At 39.4% G+C, this 15,549-nt stretch overlaps 1 protein-coding gene across 1 annotated transcript in view; it reads left to right on the top strand.

The window, feature by feature from the left end:
• Positions 1–15,549, top strand: part of fgfrl1a (fibroblast growth factor receptor like 1a) — a 72,381-nt gene that overhangs the window by 17,145 nt on the left and 39,687 nt on the right. The window contains exon 2 of the mRNA XM_088343993.1: positions 7,700–7,972. Within this exon, the coding sequence (XP_088200119.1) occupies positions 7,700–7,972 (273 nt within the window). The remainder of the gene's footprint in view (positions 1–7,699; positions 7,973–15,549) is intronic.

The following is a 15,549-nucleotide window of genomic DNA, read 5'->3' on the forward strand; positions in this document are numbered from 1 at the left end:
ATATGGAAAAATACAAACTAGGGAGCCTTAATATTGACCAAACCATTGACCAAACTTATTTGGTTTGTTGATATTTTCATTCCATTTAACTTTGACATGTCTGCAATTAAGATAACAAAATACAAAGGGAAAAATTAGCCCAACTCCAGTCCTCTCGTCTTCGGTCTGCACAGTAACGCATTAAAACAGATGTACACGTGCAATACTCTCACACAAAAATAACACTTGTGCATGCTCACAGGGGCTCAGGGTGACACAAAAACATCTTTCAAGGTGCTGGAGGATGTCACATGGAAAAGGAATAAGAGCCAAATGGACTCAACAGATTGGAAAGTTGTAAAAGGCAACCACAACAGACTTCCATTTCCTGCACACACACATGCACGGAAAACGTTTAGGCAAAAAGATGACTGGAAAAAATGCACGACGTTTGGGGGAAGAAAAGAGTATATTAAAAAAATATTTATATACAATGAAGGCGTTGGCGTCTAGCATCTTACATTATGGAAAATTATATTCAAAAAACATTTCATGAATTATATAGATTCACCTCAATAAATCCAATATGAATTAATTAGGTTTAAATGTGGTGTCCTTAATGTAAAAACATTTACCTGCTTATGCCATCTTCTACCTTAAATCATCATTGTAGCTTCTATAAAGCCGCTTGTTTGCACGTGCAAGTACTTGACTCGCTTAGAGGCGCTCGAACACACTCTTTTTTTCGACTTTTTGGGGGTTTGGGTTGGCATTTGGACTTTATCTTAAAGAGTCCTTTTCTTACTTTCAACATTTTCATTCTAGATCAGGGGTCAGCAACCTTTTTGGTGTGTAGTGCCACTTGTTCTCTCCGTACTTGCGTGGGTTTCCTCCGGGCACTCCGGTTTCCTCCCACATTCCAAAAACATGCCTTTTCCGTTAACTGGCCGGTCCAAATTGTCCCTAGGTGTTAATGAGCGAGTTAATTTTCTGTCCCTGTGGGCCCTGCGACTGGCTGGCTACCAGTTCGGGTGTCCCCTGCCCACTGCCCGAAGATAGCTGGGATGCGCTCCAGCACCCCCGCGGAGCTACTGAGGATAAGCGGTGCAGATAATGGATGGATGGATGGATGAATGGTAACAACATTTGGAAAGGCCTGTAGCCATTATGACTTCAACTTTTTACCACACAAATTAACCAGAATCAACGATTCTTCATCAACTATAAACAATCAAAGAACAAGTAAAATGGTCAGCTACTATACCATTCATCAATGATATCTTGTTGCGGAAAATATCAAACCTTGAAATAACAGCAGCAATGGAGAAGGCATGCATGCGTGCACACGCACACACACGCGCGCGCACACACATGCTTTAGAATATTCGCCATCAGTCAATGGTTTTCCGTGCTTTGCTATTCAGTGAGCAATTTGTTAGGTAGCTTCAGTGGTGGTGTTTTTAGCAGTGACAAATGTTTTCAGGGTCTGTGTTTGTTTGCCGCCTTGAATTCGTGTCCATGTTTCGTTTCGTAATGATGCGCGAGGTACAACTCTCTCGAGGCATAATGCACAAAACAGCACGGCCATTTTTGGCACAAAGCCTCATTCGCCTGTCCACGCTGGCTGGAAAGAACGAGATGTTTTGAGGAGCCGTCATAATACGTTCATTTATCGTGTACGTGTGTTTCGTTGGCTGGGTTAAAACACGGATCTCTCCTCTGCGTGGCGCCGCGCAAACACGCACTGACACACGGAGGGGTGCTAACGTAAATGGTCTGCATTTATATAGCGCTTTTCAAGTAAAGCTTCTAAATAACACGGTGCGCAACTGAAAATGTCTAAATTTTAGGTAAATGCGCTAGAAAAAAAAAATTAAAATTATTATTTTGCTGTACGCTCGCGTGCCACTGGTTAACCCCTCACGTGCTACTGCTGGCACGCGTGTCATAGGTTGCTGACCCCTGTCCTAGAATAAAAGAAACCGTGGGCACATGCGTGAAATCACAGCTTTTATTAGTACTCTCCAGACCCAGTCTAAACAAAGGGCTGGTTAAAATAGGGATTTTTCCACTACCGCTCAAGTTTTTGTCATAGACAGCCCCTGTTAGACTGTGCACTTCTGAATCAAACAGCTATGTTCTGTACCTCATTTGTGCCTGGAATATTCTGTAATAAAACCTTCAACGGAACTGCTCAGCTCCAGCGCTTGTTTTACCTGTCTCACAACCAGAATGTCAAACAAACATGCGGATGAAGAAAAGTTATTATTTTTCAGGATATAACATATTTATGGAAAATACATTCTTTAATGTCATGAAAGCATATAATATTCCAAATGTTAATTTTTCTCAAAGGTTGTCACGAAGCCGGACCAGGGAGGCAGGAAGGGTGAACTCAATTGCGTAACGATCAGTTACTTTTATTTAGAAAATAAAAGTTGTCCAACACGCAGGGACAAAAACAAAACAAAAACAGACTTACAGGCAATCAGAAACTTAGAATAGGAAATACTCACAAAACAAACTTAAAGGCACTAACTCAAACAAACGGGCATGACAGGTCTTCCTCGAGTCAAACAAAACAGAACAGAGCAAAACAGAGCAATGCAATGCAATGAACCAGCACCCGGCAGTCCCCAAACCAGCCCTTAAGAATCCCAAACGTAATTAGGACAATCTGTGTCAGCTGGTGTCAAGGGGCGGGACCAGCTGGTTGTCATGGCGACCATGCAGGACATGACAAAGGTTTTAATTCTTTTTTTAAATAAACAAAATGAACATATTTGAAAATTTCTGAATCGTCAAATATTTGAAAATTCATGTGTAATAAAAATTGATGGTCAAAATATCATTGACATCACATGATTCAGAACTTTTTTAGGCCAGCAAAGGAAGGCATTGCAGGCTCTCGCAGTCTACCGCTGATTAAAAAATGTATTTCTTTTGGAATCATATTGCTTGTAAATGTCATTGCACTATTGTTCTGGTGCACTTGAATGGAATTGTCTTTATTATCATTGATATCAACGTTGTAAAACATTGTACGCAACATGATTAGCCATGGTACACTAGGGTAAACATGTATTAAAGACTTTAAAAACAAAATAGAGAGAAAAGACTGCCAAGATACAAAGCAAAAAAAAATATTTACAACATAGCATTTGGAGCCTAAGTTGTGATTGTGCAATGTTTCTGAATGAAAAAGAATAGTGCATTGTAACAATGGTCACAAGGTATATATTTTTCACAGTTTCATGCAATAACAATTAGCAGCAACAAAAAAACAAAAAAATAACCCAAATAAGTCACAGGATAAGTTTTCACAGTTTCGTGCGCTCATTTAGGATGGTGATGGCCCTCCTGAGCCTCTTTTTCTTCTTTTGAGGGACCTGTGGAGTCTACCAGAGAGCAACAGGTCAAAGTGGTGATAGCCGGAGTGGAACGCACCTTTTATTATTTGTATTACAAATAATTCAGCCACTTTGGCCCTCACCTACAGAACGGTCTGCCAAAGACCATCAGGTCTGCGGGGACCCTTGATAGTTTTACAAGGAGGCTCAAGACCCATCTTTTTAATATTGTTTTGAATTGATCATTTTTGTTTAGCTTTGATTTGCTCAACTTCTAATCTTTTACAGTATCATACCTAAATTTTACTTTAATTTTTTATGTTTTGTTCTGCTGTTTTTTTACTTATATTTTTATGTTTCAGTGTTTCCTCATTCCAGAGGCCCACACTGGTAAAGTGTGGTTAAATGGCTCAAATCCCGCAGCCATCTGCCGTCCCTATCAGTGTAGATAAGCCTCCCTCAGGTCCCTCTCCTCACATGGCTAGTCTGTGCCTTGCCATGATTATATTTTATCTCTATCACTATTTATTTTGTTCTTATTGTTTTTTAACCGGGCAGCATGGCAGCGCAGTGATTAGCTCGTGTGCGGCACAGTTCTGTGGTCATGAGATCGAACCTTCCTGTGTGGAGTTTGCATGTTCTCCCCGTGCTTGCGTGGGTTTCCTCCGGGCACTCCGGTTTCCTCCCACATTCCAAAAAAATTCATGTTACGTTAATTGGCTGGTCCAAATTGTCTCTAAGTGTGAATGAGCGAGTGAATTGTCTGTCCCTGTGTGTCCTGCGACTGACTGGCTACCAGTTCAGTGAGAAGAATAATGCTAATTGTAATTCACCCTGGTCAATCCTGGAGGGGGGATTGCCACGTGTGAGGTCCTTTTTTGGGGTTTCTCTTTTTTCCTCACGCTGAGGTTTTTGAGTTGTTCCTTGCCCGCATGCTGGTTTGAGATCAGGTAATTGTGCAATTTTGTAATTGTAATCATGTGCAGTCCTTCGAGACATTTTTGTGATTAAGGGCTATATAAATAAATGTGACTTAACTTGTCCCCTGCCCAATGCCCGAAGATAGCTGGGATGGGCTCCAGCATCCCCGCAACCCTACTGAGGATAAGCGGTGCAGATAATGAATTAATGAATGCATTTTACCATTTTGTGTGCCCTTATTACATGTTTTGTGTTGTTCGGATTTGATAATGTTAATTGTATTGCAAGGATCACTCAGATCTTAGGCCAATCTTCAAATACTACCTTTGAAATATTTTTTCCTATTCATTCTGAAATTCTTTTTATCTTATTTCCACTTTTCAGTTTTTTTATTTATCCCAGGGTGCTACGTCTAATGTGGTTGTAAACAATGTTCACTACATAGTGAAGGAAAATCTAGTTTTAATTCACTTCTTATGATACTTATAGTAGGGGAATAGTTGCACTATCCAAAAAGATGACGGATGTACTCTCTGTGAAATGGTGTTCATCGTGTGTTCGAACACACAAAAAAAAAATGAATGCAAAACTGAGATGGCATGAGTTTTGTTTAAGGAGGTTGCGGCCTTTCCTTCTTCTCACTGTCGAGAGGTTAACTGTCCAAAAGTGAACGGTTCACTCAGAGGTCCTGCTCCTACCAAGCATTCGAGTATGTGAGTGAGTGCGAGAGAGTGCGTGTATTAGGATAAATCACTCCGGAGCGATAAAGCGAGGATATACGACGAGTCCGGAGAGGGAGAGTGTGAATGAGCATGACGAGGGGAGTGATGTCGAGCCAAAGTCTCATGAGGGTCATCTTGTTGAAGGGGGGCTGCTTAAGGCATGTTTGGGGGGCTGTCGTAGGGAATGAGATTTCAATCTGTTGGGAAAAAGAAGCAGAGGAAACGGGAGTAATATGTGGAACACTACCAAAAAAAAAGCAGGAAAGTGGTGAATGATAATATACATTTAGCTAGTAGTTACGCTTTTTTACTCTCGCCTGACATAGTGTACTTTTATTTCGAGTGCAAAATTGGGCTCAGTTTCAGTCTGCTACCTTCACAGAACATCTATTTTTTTAATTCTCTATGTTGGGAAACATTTTGATTAAATGAGGAAAAAATGTAAAATACTGAACAACCCACTTAATACGAAGTCACATCACATTGTGTCAGGAATGCCCATGCATCCATCCATCCATCCATCCATCCATCCATCCATCCATCCATCCATCCATCTATCCATCCATCCATCCATCAGATAAGATTTCAATTGGTTGGAAAATAAATGGCAAAGGAAACGGGAGTAACATGTGGAGCATTTACATGAAAAAGCAGGAAAGTAAAAAGTAATGTAATGTACTTTTAGCTAGTGGTTAGGCTTTTTCTCTCTTGTCCAACGAAGTGCACTTTTATTTCGAGTGCACACTTGGGTTCAGTTTCAGTCCTCTAACTTGACATAGCATCTATTTTCTTTATGTCGTTTAAGGGAAAAGATAATGTGTAGAAAAAATATGAAAATACTTCACAAACCACTCAATGGATGAATTCATCCATCTATTCATCCATCCATCCATCCATCCATTTTCTTGCACTTATCTTGGGCTGGGTTGCTGGAGCAGCAAGTGGAGCAGAAAACAGAAGATAGTTTACTAAAACCAAAAATTAAAATGTTAGGTACAATTTTCAAAAGTAAACCAAAAACATGTCTACAATATATGTAAAAGTAACACAAAGCCCTACTTCACACAGTTTCATATAAAACATAAAATATAAGTCTTTATATTTGAAATAAACCCAAATTATTTAAACATATAATTCAAATGGGAAAAAAACGCTGAAAACATTTATTTGACTTTTTTTTTTTTTTTGACATTACCTCACCTTGATTTGGCTGACATTATTGTCCCCCATCCTTCTGCTCCGAGTACCCCAGAACACTAAAAATCTTGTGAAAGACTTAGCGATAAAATAAAAAGAAAAATGGTAGGGTTTAGTCTTTTTGACTTTCGGTATTTTGTATTCTTTCTTGTGCACTCTTTTTTCTGTTGCATGACCCAATATAGTGACATCTTGTCCTCAAATATTAAAGTGTCCTTTTAACAAGCTTGATCCAACACCGCACTGCAAGTCCAATTTAGGAGCAAATTAAGAATCCTTTACAAAGAACAGGTAATCAAACCTGTAAACTTTTTACCAATGGGCAATCAAATCTATTGTGTCGGCTATAAGCCACCCTGCTGAGAAAACACATCACATTGGGACAAACTGAAACCCAAGTGAGATATTTTAGATCATTTTATCAGGACATAAAGATGTCTCAAACCCACACCAAGCTTTTTTTGGAGAGCAATAAGAGTTTGGTGACAATTTTTCCGACAAACCTGTTTTTTCCACATGCTCGTGTGTGTCAGCGTGGTCGGCCATTGTTGAAGGAGTCGTGAGAAGACGCCAGCAAGCCTCCCCTGCTCCCTTCTCTTCCTGTCCTGCACTTCTTTGCTGTATTTCATCTCAACTCCGTCCACCCCCTGTTTTTCCCAACCCCGCACTCTCACTCCCTAAAGTTCCACCATCTTCGGTCAGTTCTGCTGGATTTTTTTTTAATATAGCAATGTTTAACAATCATTTTTGCATTTCCCTAACGGTTATGTACAAATAAATAAAATAAGCTGATTTTCCAACATTTTGGAGGTTAGTCAGTAAAACACTTTATGGCTGCAGTAAAATCTTGGTGATTTATATGGCCATGATTACTTTTGGATGCTTGTGGTTGTTCTTGGATTCTACCATTTTACACCGACACTTTTATTCAGTATTTAATCATATTAGTTTCATTGGCTTGATCATGCTCACTTTCTCCCTGAAACAGAAAAACACACGCACGCACATTTGGATGGGAAAAATAAAACAAATGCAATACTGCTCCAAATCCAAGAGTCCCTCAGCTTGACTGCAATTACATGAACAGATGAAGACAAAGCTTGATTTGGACTAATATTCATTCAATTTACTTCTCAGCTTGTTAAAACATAAGAGAAGAAACAAGGTAAACATATTTTGAGAAAAATATAAAAAGAAGGAAAAGAGGTAACTTTTGGGGTAGTAGGATTTGAATATCTACATTGTATCGATTTGAAAAGGATATCGAAATCTCGAAAGATCATTGGAGCATTATACTATAATTTTGATTTAAAAAGTAGGAAAAAATACAATATAATCTGGTGCACATTATTGTGCAGAGAATATGGTAATGTCTGGGTGAAAAGTCTTCTTCACAGTTTTCTAAACTCTTGACAAAGCAAGGTTTATACAGTTAGTTCATCAAGTGATGGAATGCGGCAGCCCACAATTTTATGTGCTTTGATCTACTCTCTGATTTTGAATTTCTTTGCCTTCATCCCAATGTTACAGGCCCTCCCAGGGTATCTGAGCGCGTGATCCACCGGCAGAGCGCGCGCCTAGGCCGCACCGTCAAGCTGCCGTGCCCGGTCGAGGGCGACCCTCCGCCACTCATCATGTGGACCAAGGGCGGGCGCAACATCCACAGCGGCTGGACACGATTTCGGGTGCTGCAACACGCATTGCGCATCAAAGAGGTGGAGGCGGACGACGGAGGCGCTTACGTCTGCAAGGCCACCAACGGATTTGGTAGCGTCAGCGTCAACTACACGCTCATTATCATCGGTGAGTTGAATTGCATTTTGGGAATTTGGATTTTATTCTACAATATTAAATGTTAAAACAGCTTCCAGGTGCTTCACCTGGACAGCATTTGTTCCCAGTTTGCTTTTTGTAGTCAGCAGGTTTCATCCGGCAGTGCATCTTGACATTATAATCTTTGAAAACAGCCACAGTCTCGTGGCAAATTAGGCAGACACAGGCAAATTAGGCAGACACAGTTGTTTCAGATTTTTTCCGAGTCATACCTAAGATGGTAGGTGGTCCTTGAGGAAGAACATTATTTATAAAATACAGAGGTTGCCAAACTTTTTGAATCTGAGAGCAATTTTTTGTTACTGATTAGTTTAAGGGCTACCAGTTTTACATGCATTTCTAAAATAGCAACTTATGTTATTACTATGTAGTTACAATTTTATTTTTATGTTATTACCGGATTTTAGTTACTATAAGTAGGAATAAAATAAGCACAGCCAACAATTAAAGCATTTTTTTAAGACATTGTTCATGTCAATGAGTTTTTATGCCAGTTAGAAATCAAATTTTCCTAGAAAATCACTTTGACCTATCACTGATGACTAAATTTCAGAAACAGTTTGCAGGCTACTCTGGTCCTCTCAGGACGCTACTGGTTGGCCACGGCTACCACGTTGGAGACCCCTGATATAATATATACACTGTACTCACAATATTTCAACTTTTTCACCCACAAATCAATGCATTCAAATTGAACAGCAGTGGAAGTTATTTAGCAAAAACACTACACATCTCCTTGTGTATCATTGGCGTTAATGTCAGGTGGCTGAAGTTTCCTTTAATTCTCGAGGCCGATACCAAGTGAATGCATTTTGCTTGATTACTGAGCCAACCACCAATGACAAGATCATAAAAATATCAACACAGATGTGTCGCGATCTGGCACGCTTCTCCACAGTATAGTTGCCTTGGAAATATACGGGTTATATTACGCCAAGCAGCTCTCATTTTTTAATTTTTTTTTATGCAATAGTAAATATGTGCTTGTCTTTGTCATTGCTATCTTAAATAGTCACATGCTCTTGCAGTTTGCCCTTATATGTGCCCCGCCTAAAATATAAGAAATGGACGCAAATTAGTTCATTTATATGACTGTTTATGTGTTGGGCTTTAAATCCGGTGCGGCTCGAACAAAGGCAAAATTGCGTTTCATTCTTAAATTTGAGCTTGAAGCTTTTAATTTGGTGCGCTGTAGTCCGGAACTTACGGTAGGTGGTCCTTGAGGAAAAACTGTGTGTAAACAACAATGACAACATTGCTTTGGCTTCATTCAACTTTTGCGGTTGTGCTGGCGGGACAGTAGCATTGCGTAATGTCATGTTGTGAGCGCTCCCCAGAGGTGATGTCACCACCAAGCAAATGTCTTGTCTCACATGTTTAATTACTGTGTGTGACACAACACGCACACAAACAGTTATGTACTGTGAAGTGTGGATGAAAAAAGTCCACTCACACCTTGTTAAATGAGTTCTGTAAGATACTGAACTACTGGAGTGTCCCTACGCTGGGTGGAGCCAGGCAGAGGGGCTAGTTTTTACCTGAAGTCACTGGAGCGACTTACTGCAGGGCTGTCCAAACTTTTCAGAAAGCGGGCCAGATTTGGTAAGCTGAAAATGCGTGAGAGCCGACTATTCAGCCTTGCATTCTTTAAACAGTCTTTAATAAATTCACCTCCCCGAGAAGGGTTTGCAATGATTGGCGATTAGAGCCGCAACCTCGTAGCTCGCCTTTTTAGCATTTTCATTTGACTCACAGTGTCTCGCAAAAGTGCTACTGTGATGTTAAAACAGCTTCCAGTTGCTTTACCATTTAACAGCATTCGTTTCCAGTTTGCTTTTTGTAGTCAGCATGTTTTATCTGGCAGTGCCTCTTGACATTATATTCTTTGAAAAAAGCCTCAGTCTCTTGGCAAATTAGGCAGACACAGTTGTTTCAGATTTTTGTGGGGAAAAATATTCCAATTTCCACCTGTTCTCAGAGCAGCAGCCCTCACAGTCAACTTTCCTTTTATTATTTACAGTCGGTCTTATATTGTTTGACCAGCCTTGGGGGTAGGGCGTCTGTCGAGACTGGGAGGTCTCTGGTTTGAGCCTCGGTCGAGTCATACCTAAGACTTACTACATTGGTACCCGTTGCCTCCCTGCTTGGCGCTCGGCATTAGGGGTTGAAATTGAGGGGTTTGGTCACCTAATGACTCCCATCGACGCGTGTTGCAACACATCAGTTGGGTTGAGCGAGGAGGCTGGGAATTCTCTCCTCTGTATCAATCTCACAAAAAGAGTCAAGAATGCAAGAATGTGAGTGTGTTCTTGACACTAGCCACCTCCCATTAGGAGGATATGGCTCCGTTATATACATACATACATTTACAGTCGCCATGAGAATGTGGTGGGCTAAAATTCTGGTAGCCGAGGTTTCAGCCAAAATCACCCTTCCTCCTCGCGCGTCCTCACAAATGAAATATGAAAATTCGGGTTTGCTTCGGCCTTGGTCCCATAACCCCTTGGATGCTGACTGGTTGTGTACACAGTAGGTAATGGTCACTGTTCTCTTGCGTGTGAATTGATTTTTTTTTAACATTTGACCAAGAACACGTTCTTTTGTTGCTAAATTTTGCAAGCTTTGATAAATTACGTAAATTATTTGTAGTACTTTCTAACTGTGACTATTTAATGGAATTGTTGCAAATGGCACAGCACATTCACACATGCAGTTCATGCCTGAGGGAATTTTGGGGGCAACAGCTGCCATGTTGGACATCCAGGCACGCAGCTGCCGTCTGTCCGTCTTGACTGCTCTTTGGTTATCCTCTTTTCACTTAAAATCCAAAACTGAAAAAAGTTAGATCAGCATAATTTACGTGACTCGCATTATGTTGTGTTTGGAATTTGTTGTAGTTATCGACTCTTCACGGCTATTGAAACAATTTATGTGAATTATTGGTGAATAATTAAAGAAAAAAAAATTGCATTTCTTGAAGTACATTTAGTGGTCAACTGCAGTTATTTTTAACATTTCAACAACTAACAGTTGTTCTTTGAACTGCTTGTTTTTAACTTCAAATAAGTTTGTCAGACACAGTCTGGATTAATGCTCAAGCTCTCCATTTATAGCAAAATATATACATAAAAATGTACAATGCGTGGCATCAAAACTATATTGGCTTGAATGTTACTTGAAGCTCATCAAAATGAGTAACACTACGTTTCTTACAATTGTCCAACGTGCTCTTGCTATGTTCTTGCGTCACCGATCTACTGCCTTGATACGCAAGGTATACTTTGCAAACCTTGCAAGTATTCTTTTTATCTGCAATATTCAGGCTAAAATAATGTACATAATTTTGACTCTGTCATTCCTGTATGTTAACTCTCAAGACAGAGACGCTATTGCGCATAAGAGTTTCTGGCGACAAATCAACAATGAATTTCATTTTTTCTATTTTGTCGACTTTATCGTTGCAGCACTAGTTAATAATATTTATTAAATATTCGTCATGAACTCTCGCCTGCGTTGTATTCACTCCTCCAAATATATTTTCTCCCTCCTTCGTTACCTTGACTTTCTCTATACGCCATTGGTTCCATCAACATTATCTTAGTTTTCCATCTCAACTTCTACTGTTGCATTGAAAGGCATTTTTCTTGGCCAAGCGAGTGCAGACGAATGCATAGCCGACCTGAGTTCTGTGAAAGCTGTAGAAAAATTATAGGACATATGAGGCCACATTCACAAAACTTTTTCACACCATTCCACGTTTTCCATTTAAAATAAATGAAGTTCTTCATTTTTGCGATTCAAACAACTCAAAACTGCGCATCCCATTCAGAGAGCTTTGGATAAAATACAAACTAAAGTCTACTGTTGGTGCCTGAATATTACTGGCTTCTTTCATTTTATTTACAGGTTTTATATTGTTGTAGTTGTTTTTTTACAAAAGAAATACATCTCTTTTTGCCTGTTGTAATTGAAGATGACTGACAAAGCCATAAGAAAATATAGCTTTATTTATCTGATCATGTTGAAGTAAATTTCGTTAGGTTTTCAATAGGTTTAATTAGGTTTACCAGACGAGTGGTTCTCAACTGGTTTGACTTGAGGAACCACCATTCCACCCTTATGACAAGCTGTGACTCAAGCCAACAAAACAATTCCACTTCTCAAATATATCAAATGAAAGGAATGTGCAGTTTAACCCCTTAATGTTCTTGTGAAAATCCCAATCCAAGACGTGCCAAAGTCAAATGAATGCTCTTCTTGAACCTTTTAGAGAATATGGACGGTTTTGGTCTCTTTTGAAAAGTAAGACTCTAAAGTTTTTTCCCAGACTAAAATAATTGCTGAAAGTGCATTGAGTAATCAGAGTTGGAACTCACATAAATGGAAGGTTTTTATTCTCACCTGAATTTATTTTTGCAATTAAATGCCTACGATTGAGTATAACATGGGTATCTTAGCTTGAAAACAGATGAGACCTGGCACCTTGTCAAATTTGATCACAACCTGGAAAACCAAATATTGTATTTCCAAAGGTGGCCATTTGGAGACAAGCAGTTTACAAAACTAAAACCTTTGCAAGTTTATATTTTACTTTGGCCAATTTAAAAAAATGTTTTTAATGTAAAAGAGTTGTAAATGTTTGACTTCTCTTTCCAGGAGTCAGATCAATAAATGTGCACACTTGCGCGTAATAATGGTGCGTAAAAATGAATCACTGATTGCCTTGTGCACGATGTTTTCAGCTGTGATTTGAATACACCCCCGGAAAATGGCACAAAAATATGTTTGGATTTTCATTGGCCAACCAATGTGTCAATCATCGTCACTTTGGTTACTACTGGCTGAAGATATTTGGAACTACAATGGGTGATCTTCCTTTTATCAAACAAGCCCATATAGGCTAATGCGGGCTGAGGACCATGTAAAAAAGCCTGCCATTGGCCGAGAGAGTAGTCAATCAAAAGGTCAGAGTCTGACGGAAAAGAAGTGTATTTTTAAAGGGGAGTTTTAGAACAAAACAAACTAATTACAAAAATGAACATCGGACGAAGCAGACATGCTTTTAGGCGGATATTTTTTTGTCTGTCGGCATTATCGTATGTTTTGGAGTAAATATTTTACACGGTTGGATTCACTAGACTTTTGCAGATGTAAAGCCATGGTTGCGTACATTTAACAAATATTATGACGGGCAGGGGAAGTAATTGTTGAGTTACGCCAGCTTTATAGTTTTTGGGTATCTTGTTTTAGACTGATCTGGATGTTTCTGTAATGAGCATTTTTGGAAATAGCCATCGTACCTTGAATCTCAAGAGTTTAAGCTTTCCAAGGATATTTGGAATGACGAATTATCGTGACTAATGACATCGTACGGACAAGTATTTGTTTATCATTCGGCATTATCGCCATTTACTGTTTAATTGACCCTCCTTTTTTGACTTATTATTAGCATTATTTTACCAGGGCAAAGGCCAGCAACCCACTGAAAAGAGGCCCGTGATCCACTGTTGAGTCCCAACCCACCCGTTGAGAAACCCTGCACTAAATTGTACGTGTCATTCAAACACTTTTCAACATTCAGTCTAGCCTTCAGTTTACAGCCATTTTTATATATGGCCCTTGGTCCATTTAACGATGACACGCCTGGATTAAGAGTAAGTATTCTCCAAATTCCATTCCTTCTTGTGAGATAAAATTATTTAAAGTGAGAGATAATCTACAAAGCTTGCATTACTACTCCTTTCTTTTTTCTCAACAACTTTAAACTATATCATCCTCAAAAAGTCTATCGTTTTTCACTTTCTGGGAGTAAGTCTCACTGGCATTGTATTAATAAATATAGCTTGTCAAGTAGTTGAGTGATGCAAACCAAAGCAGATGTGCTGATAATAGTGAAGTGTGCCGAGATCAGGCAATGGAAAACGGTGACGGGGAAAAAAAAGGAAGTTAACAGCTTGGCGCGTGTGTGGCGTGCGATGATTTAGAAGCTGGCCTGTAACATATGACATGTGCTTTTAATCGGCGCTACATGAACGCTAAAATTCGACATCCTTACTTAAAGAACGTATTTCATCAGTAGAACTGGGAGGTTTTCGCAGAACTCTTTTGAGAATATTTTGTATTGTCCCAGCCTAAATGGGATGTCCTTTGTCAAACCTTGAAAGTGAGATGAGTCATTTTATGTGTCTTTTAAGTATTGTCTCTATCAAGTATGTGGTAGCAATGCCCAACTGAGTTCTAAACCCGTATACTTTTTTACTTCTGCGCCTAGATGCCTTTTTCTTACTTTTAGCAACGTTTTTCGGTGCAGAACAATTAGATAGGTGAAATTGCGAGACAGGGCTGTGTAGAGAGTGAGAACATTATCGTTTCCGCATTTTCTTTGGTTTCTATTTGTTAGTGTCTGATGGATCATTCACCGTTTATTCTATGACCGCTTAAAAGGTAAGGTGTTTTGAAACATTAAACATTAGAAAAAAATGAAAAATACATCAACTGTAGGCAATCCAATGGCAGTTGTGTACAGTCTGGCAGTTTGCCGTACAAAAACAGTCAATTTGAGAAACATAATACGGTTTCTCCAAAAAGTTCATTGCTGCAAGCACTACCTAACAAACCATGTATCCCAGCACTGCAGTTACACGCTCTGTATTACTTTTGGTACATGCACAACAGCACTGAGTGGTAATGACAATAAAAAATACGGTGGTTTTATTTCAAGAATATCAGGTGCCTTATTTTTTCAATAGGAAATGAAATATCCATAAAATGCAGTGCTTAATTCCAACTGACCTTGTATTTCAGTATCAATCCTGCTAGTTGCCCCAAACATGCCCACATTTAGCCCAAATTTCATCAATAAGCCCTTCGCCAATTTACTAGATCAATGCCTGTTTGGTTGGGCAATACAGTTTCCCTGTTGAATTCATTAGAATATGAATCCCTCATGAGGCGTTTTTTTATGCTCTCGCATCCCTGTCTACTGTCCCAGTTTTGTTCTAATTTTTCAATCGAGTTCAAGTCCGTCAACATTCACGTATTTGCAAGCGCATCACGATCGAGCGACAGAAGCTCAACGATACAGTCAGTGGTGGCGGCTTCGGGTAAAATAGTTCCAAATTCCGTACAGCTCCTTTAAGGATGAAATTATTTATTTAGTTTCGCAATCTGGCTGTACAAAAATAAAACAAGCCCAGGTGCGCCATCAAACTTTTGCTTTGGTCTACAAGGGGCGCTTTTTTTTCCAGCAGACGTTGATCCAAGTGATACTGCAGCTGTTTACAGGACAAAATCCGCCATGTTGGATCAGGTTGCAGATGAAGATCAGAGTTTCATACCATCATTATTTGTAAATCTTTCTATTCCTTTAGGTTTAGGTCCAAACTACCTCCCTTTTGAAATGATCTTCAGTTATTTTTTCCATCAATCCATCTTTGTCCCACCTCCTTCTATCCATGTCCCTGAACCTTCCTTCCCCGTTTTTAAAAAAAGAATTATAAGAGGTAAGATCAAGTTCCAATTCCAACCGCCCACCCTCTCCAAGCAAT

The sequence above is a fragment of the Urocampus carinirostris genome, chromosome 9, assembly GCF_059441175.1.
Source record: "Urocampus carinirostris isolate Australia breed hairy pipefish chromosome 9, RoL_Ucar_1.0, whole genome shotgun sequence".
In the NCBI taxonomy this organism is placed as follows: Eukaryota; Metazoa; Chordata; class Actinopteri; order Syngnathiformes; family Syngnathidae; genus Urocampus; species Urocampus carinirostris.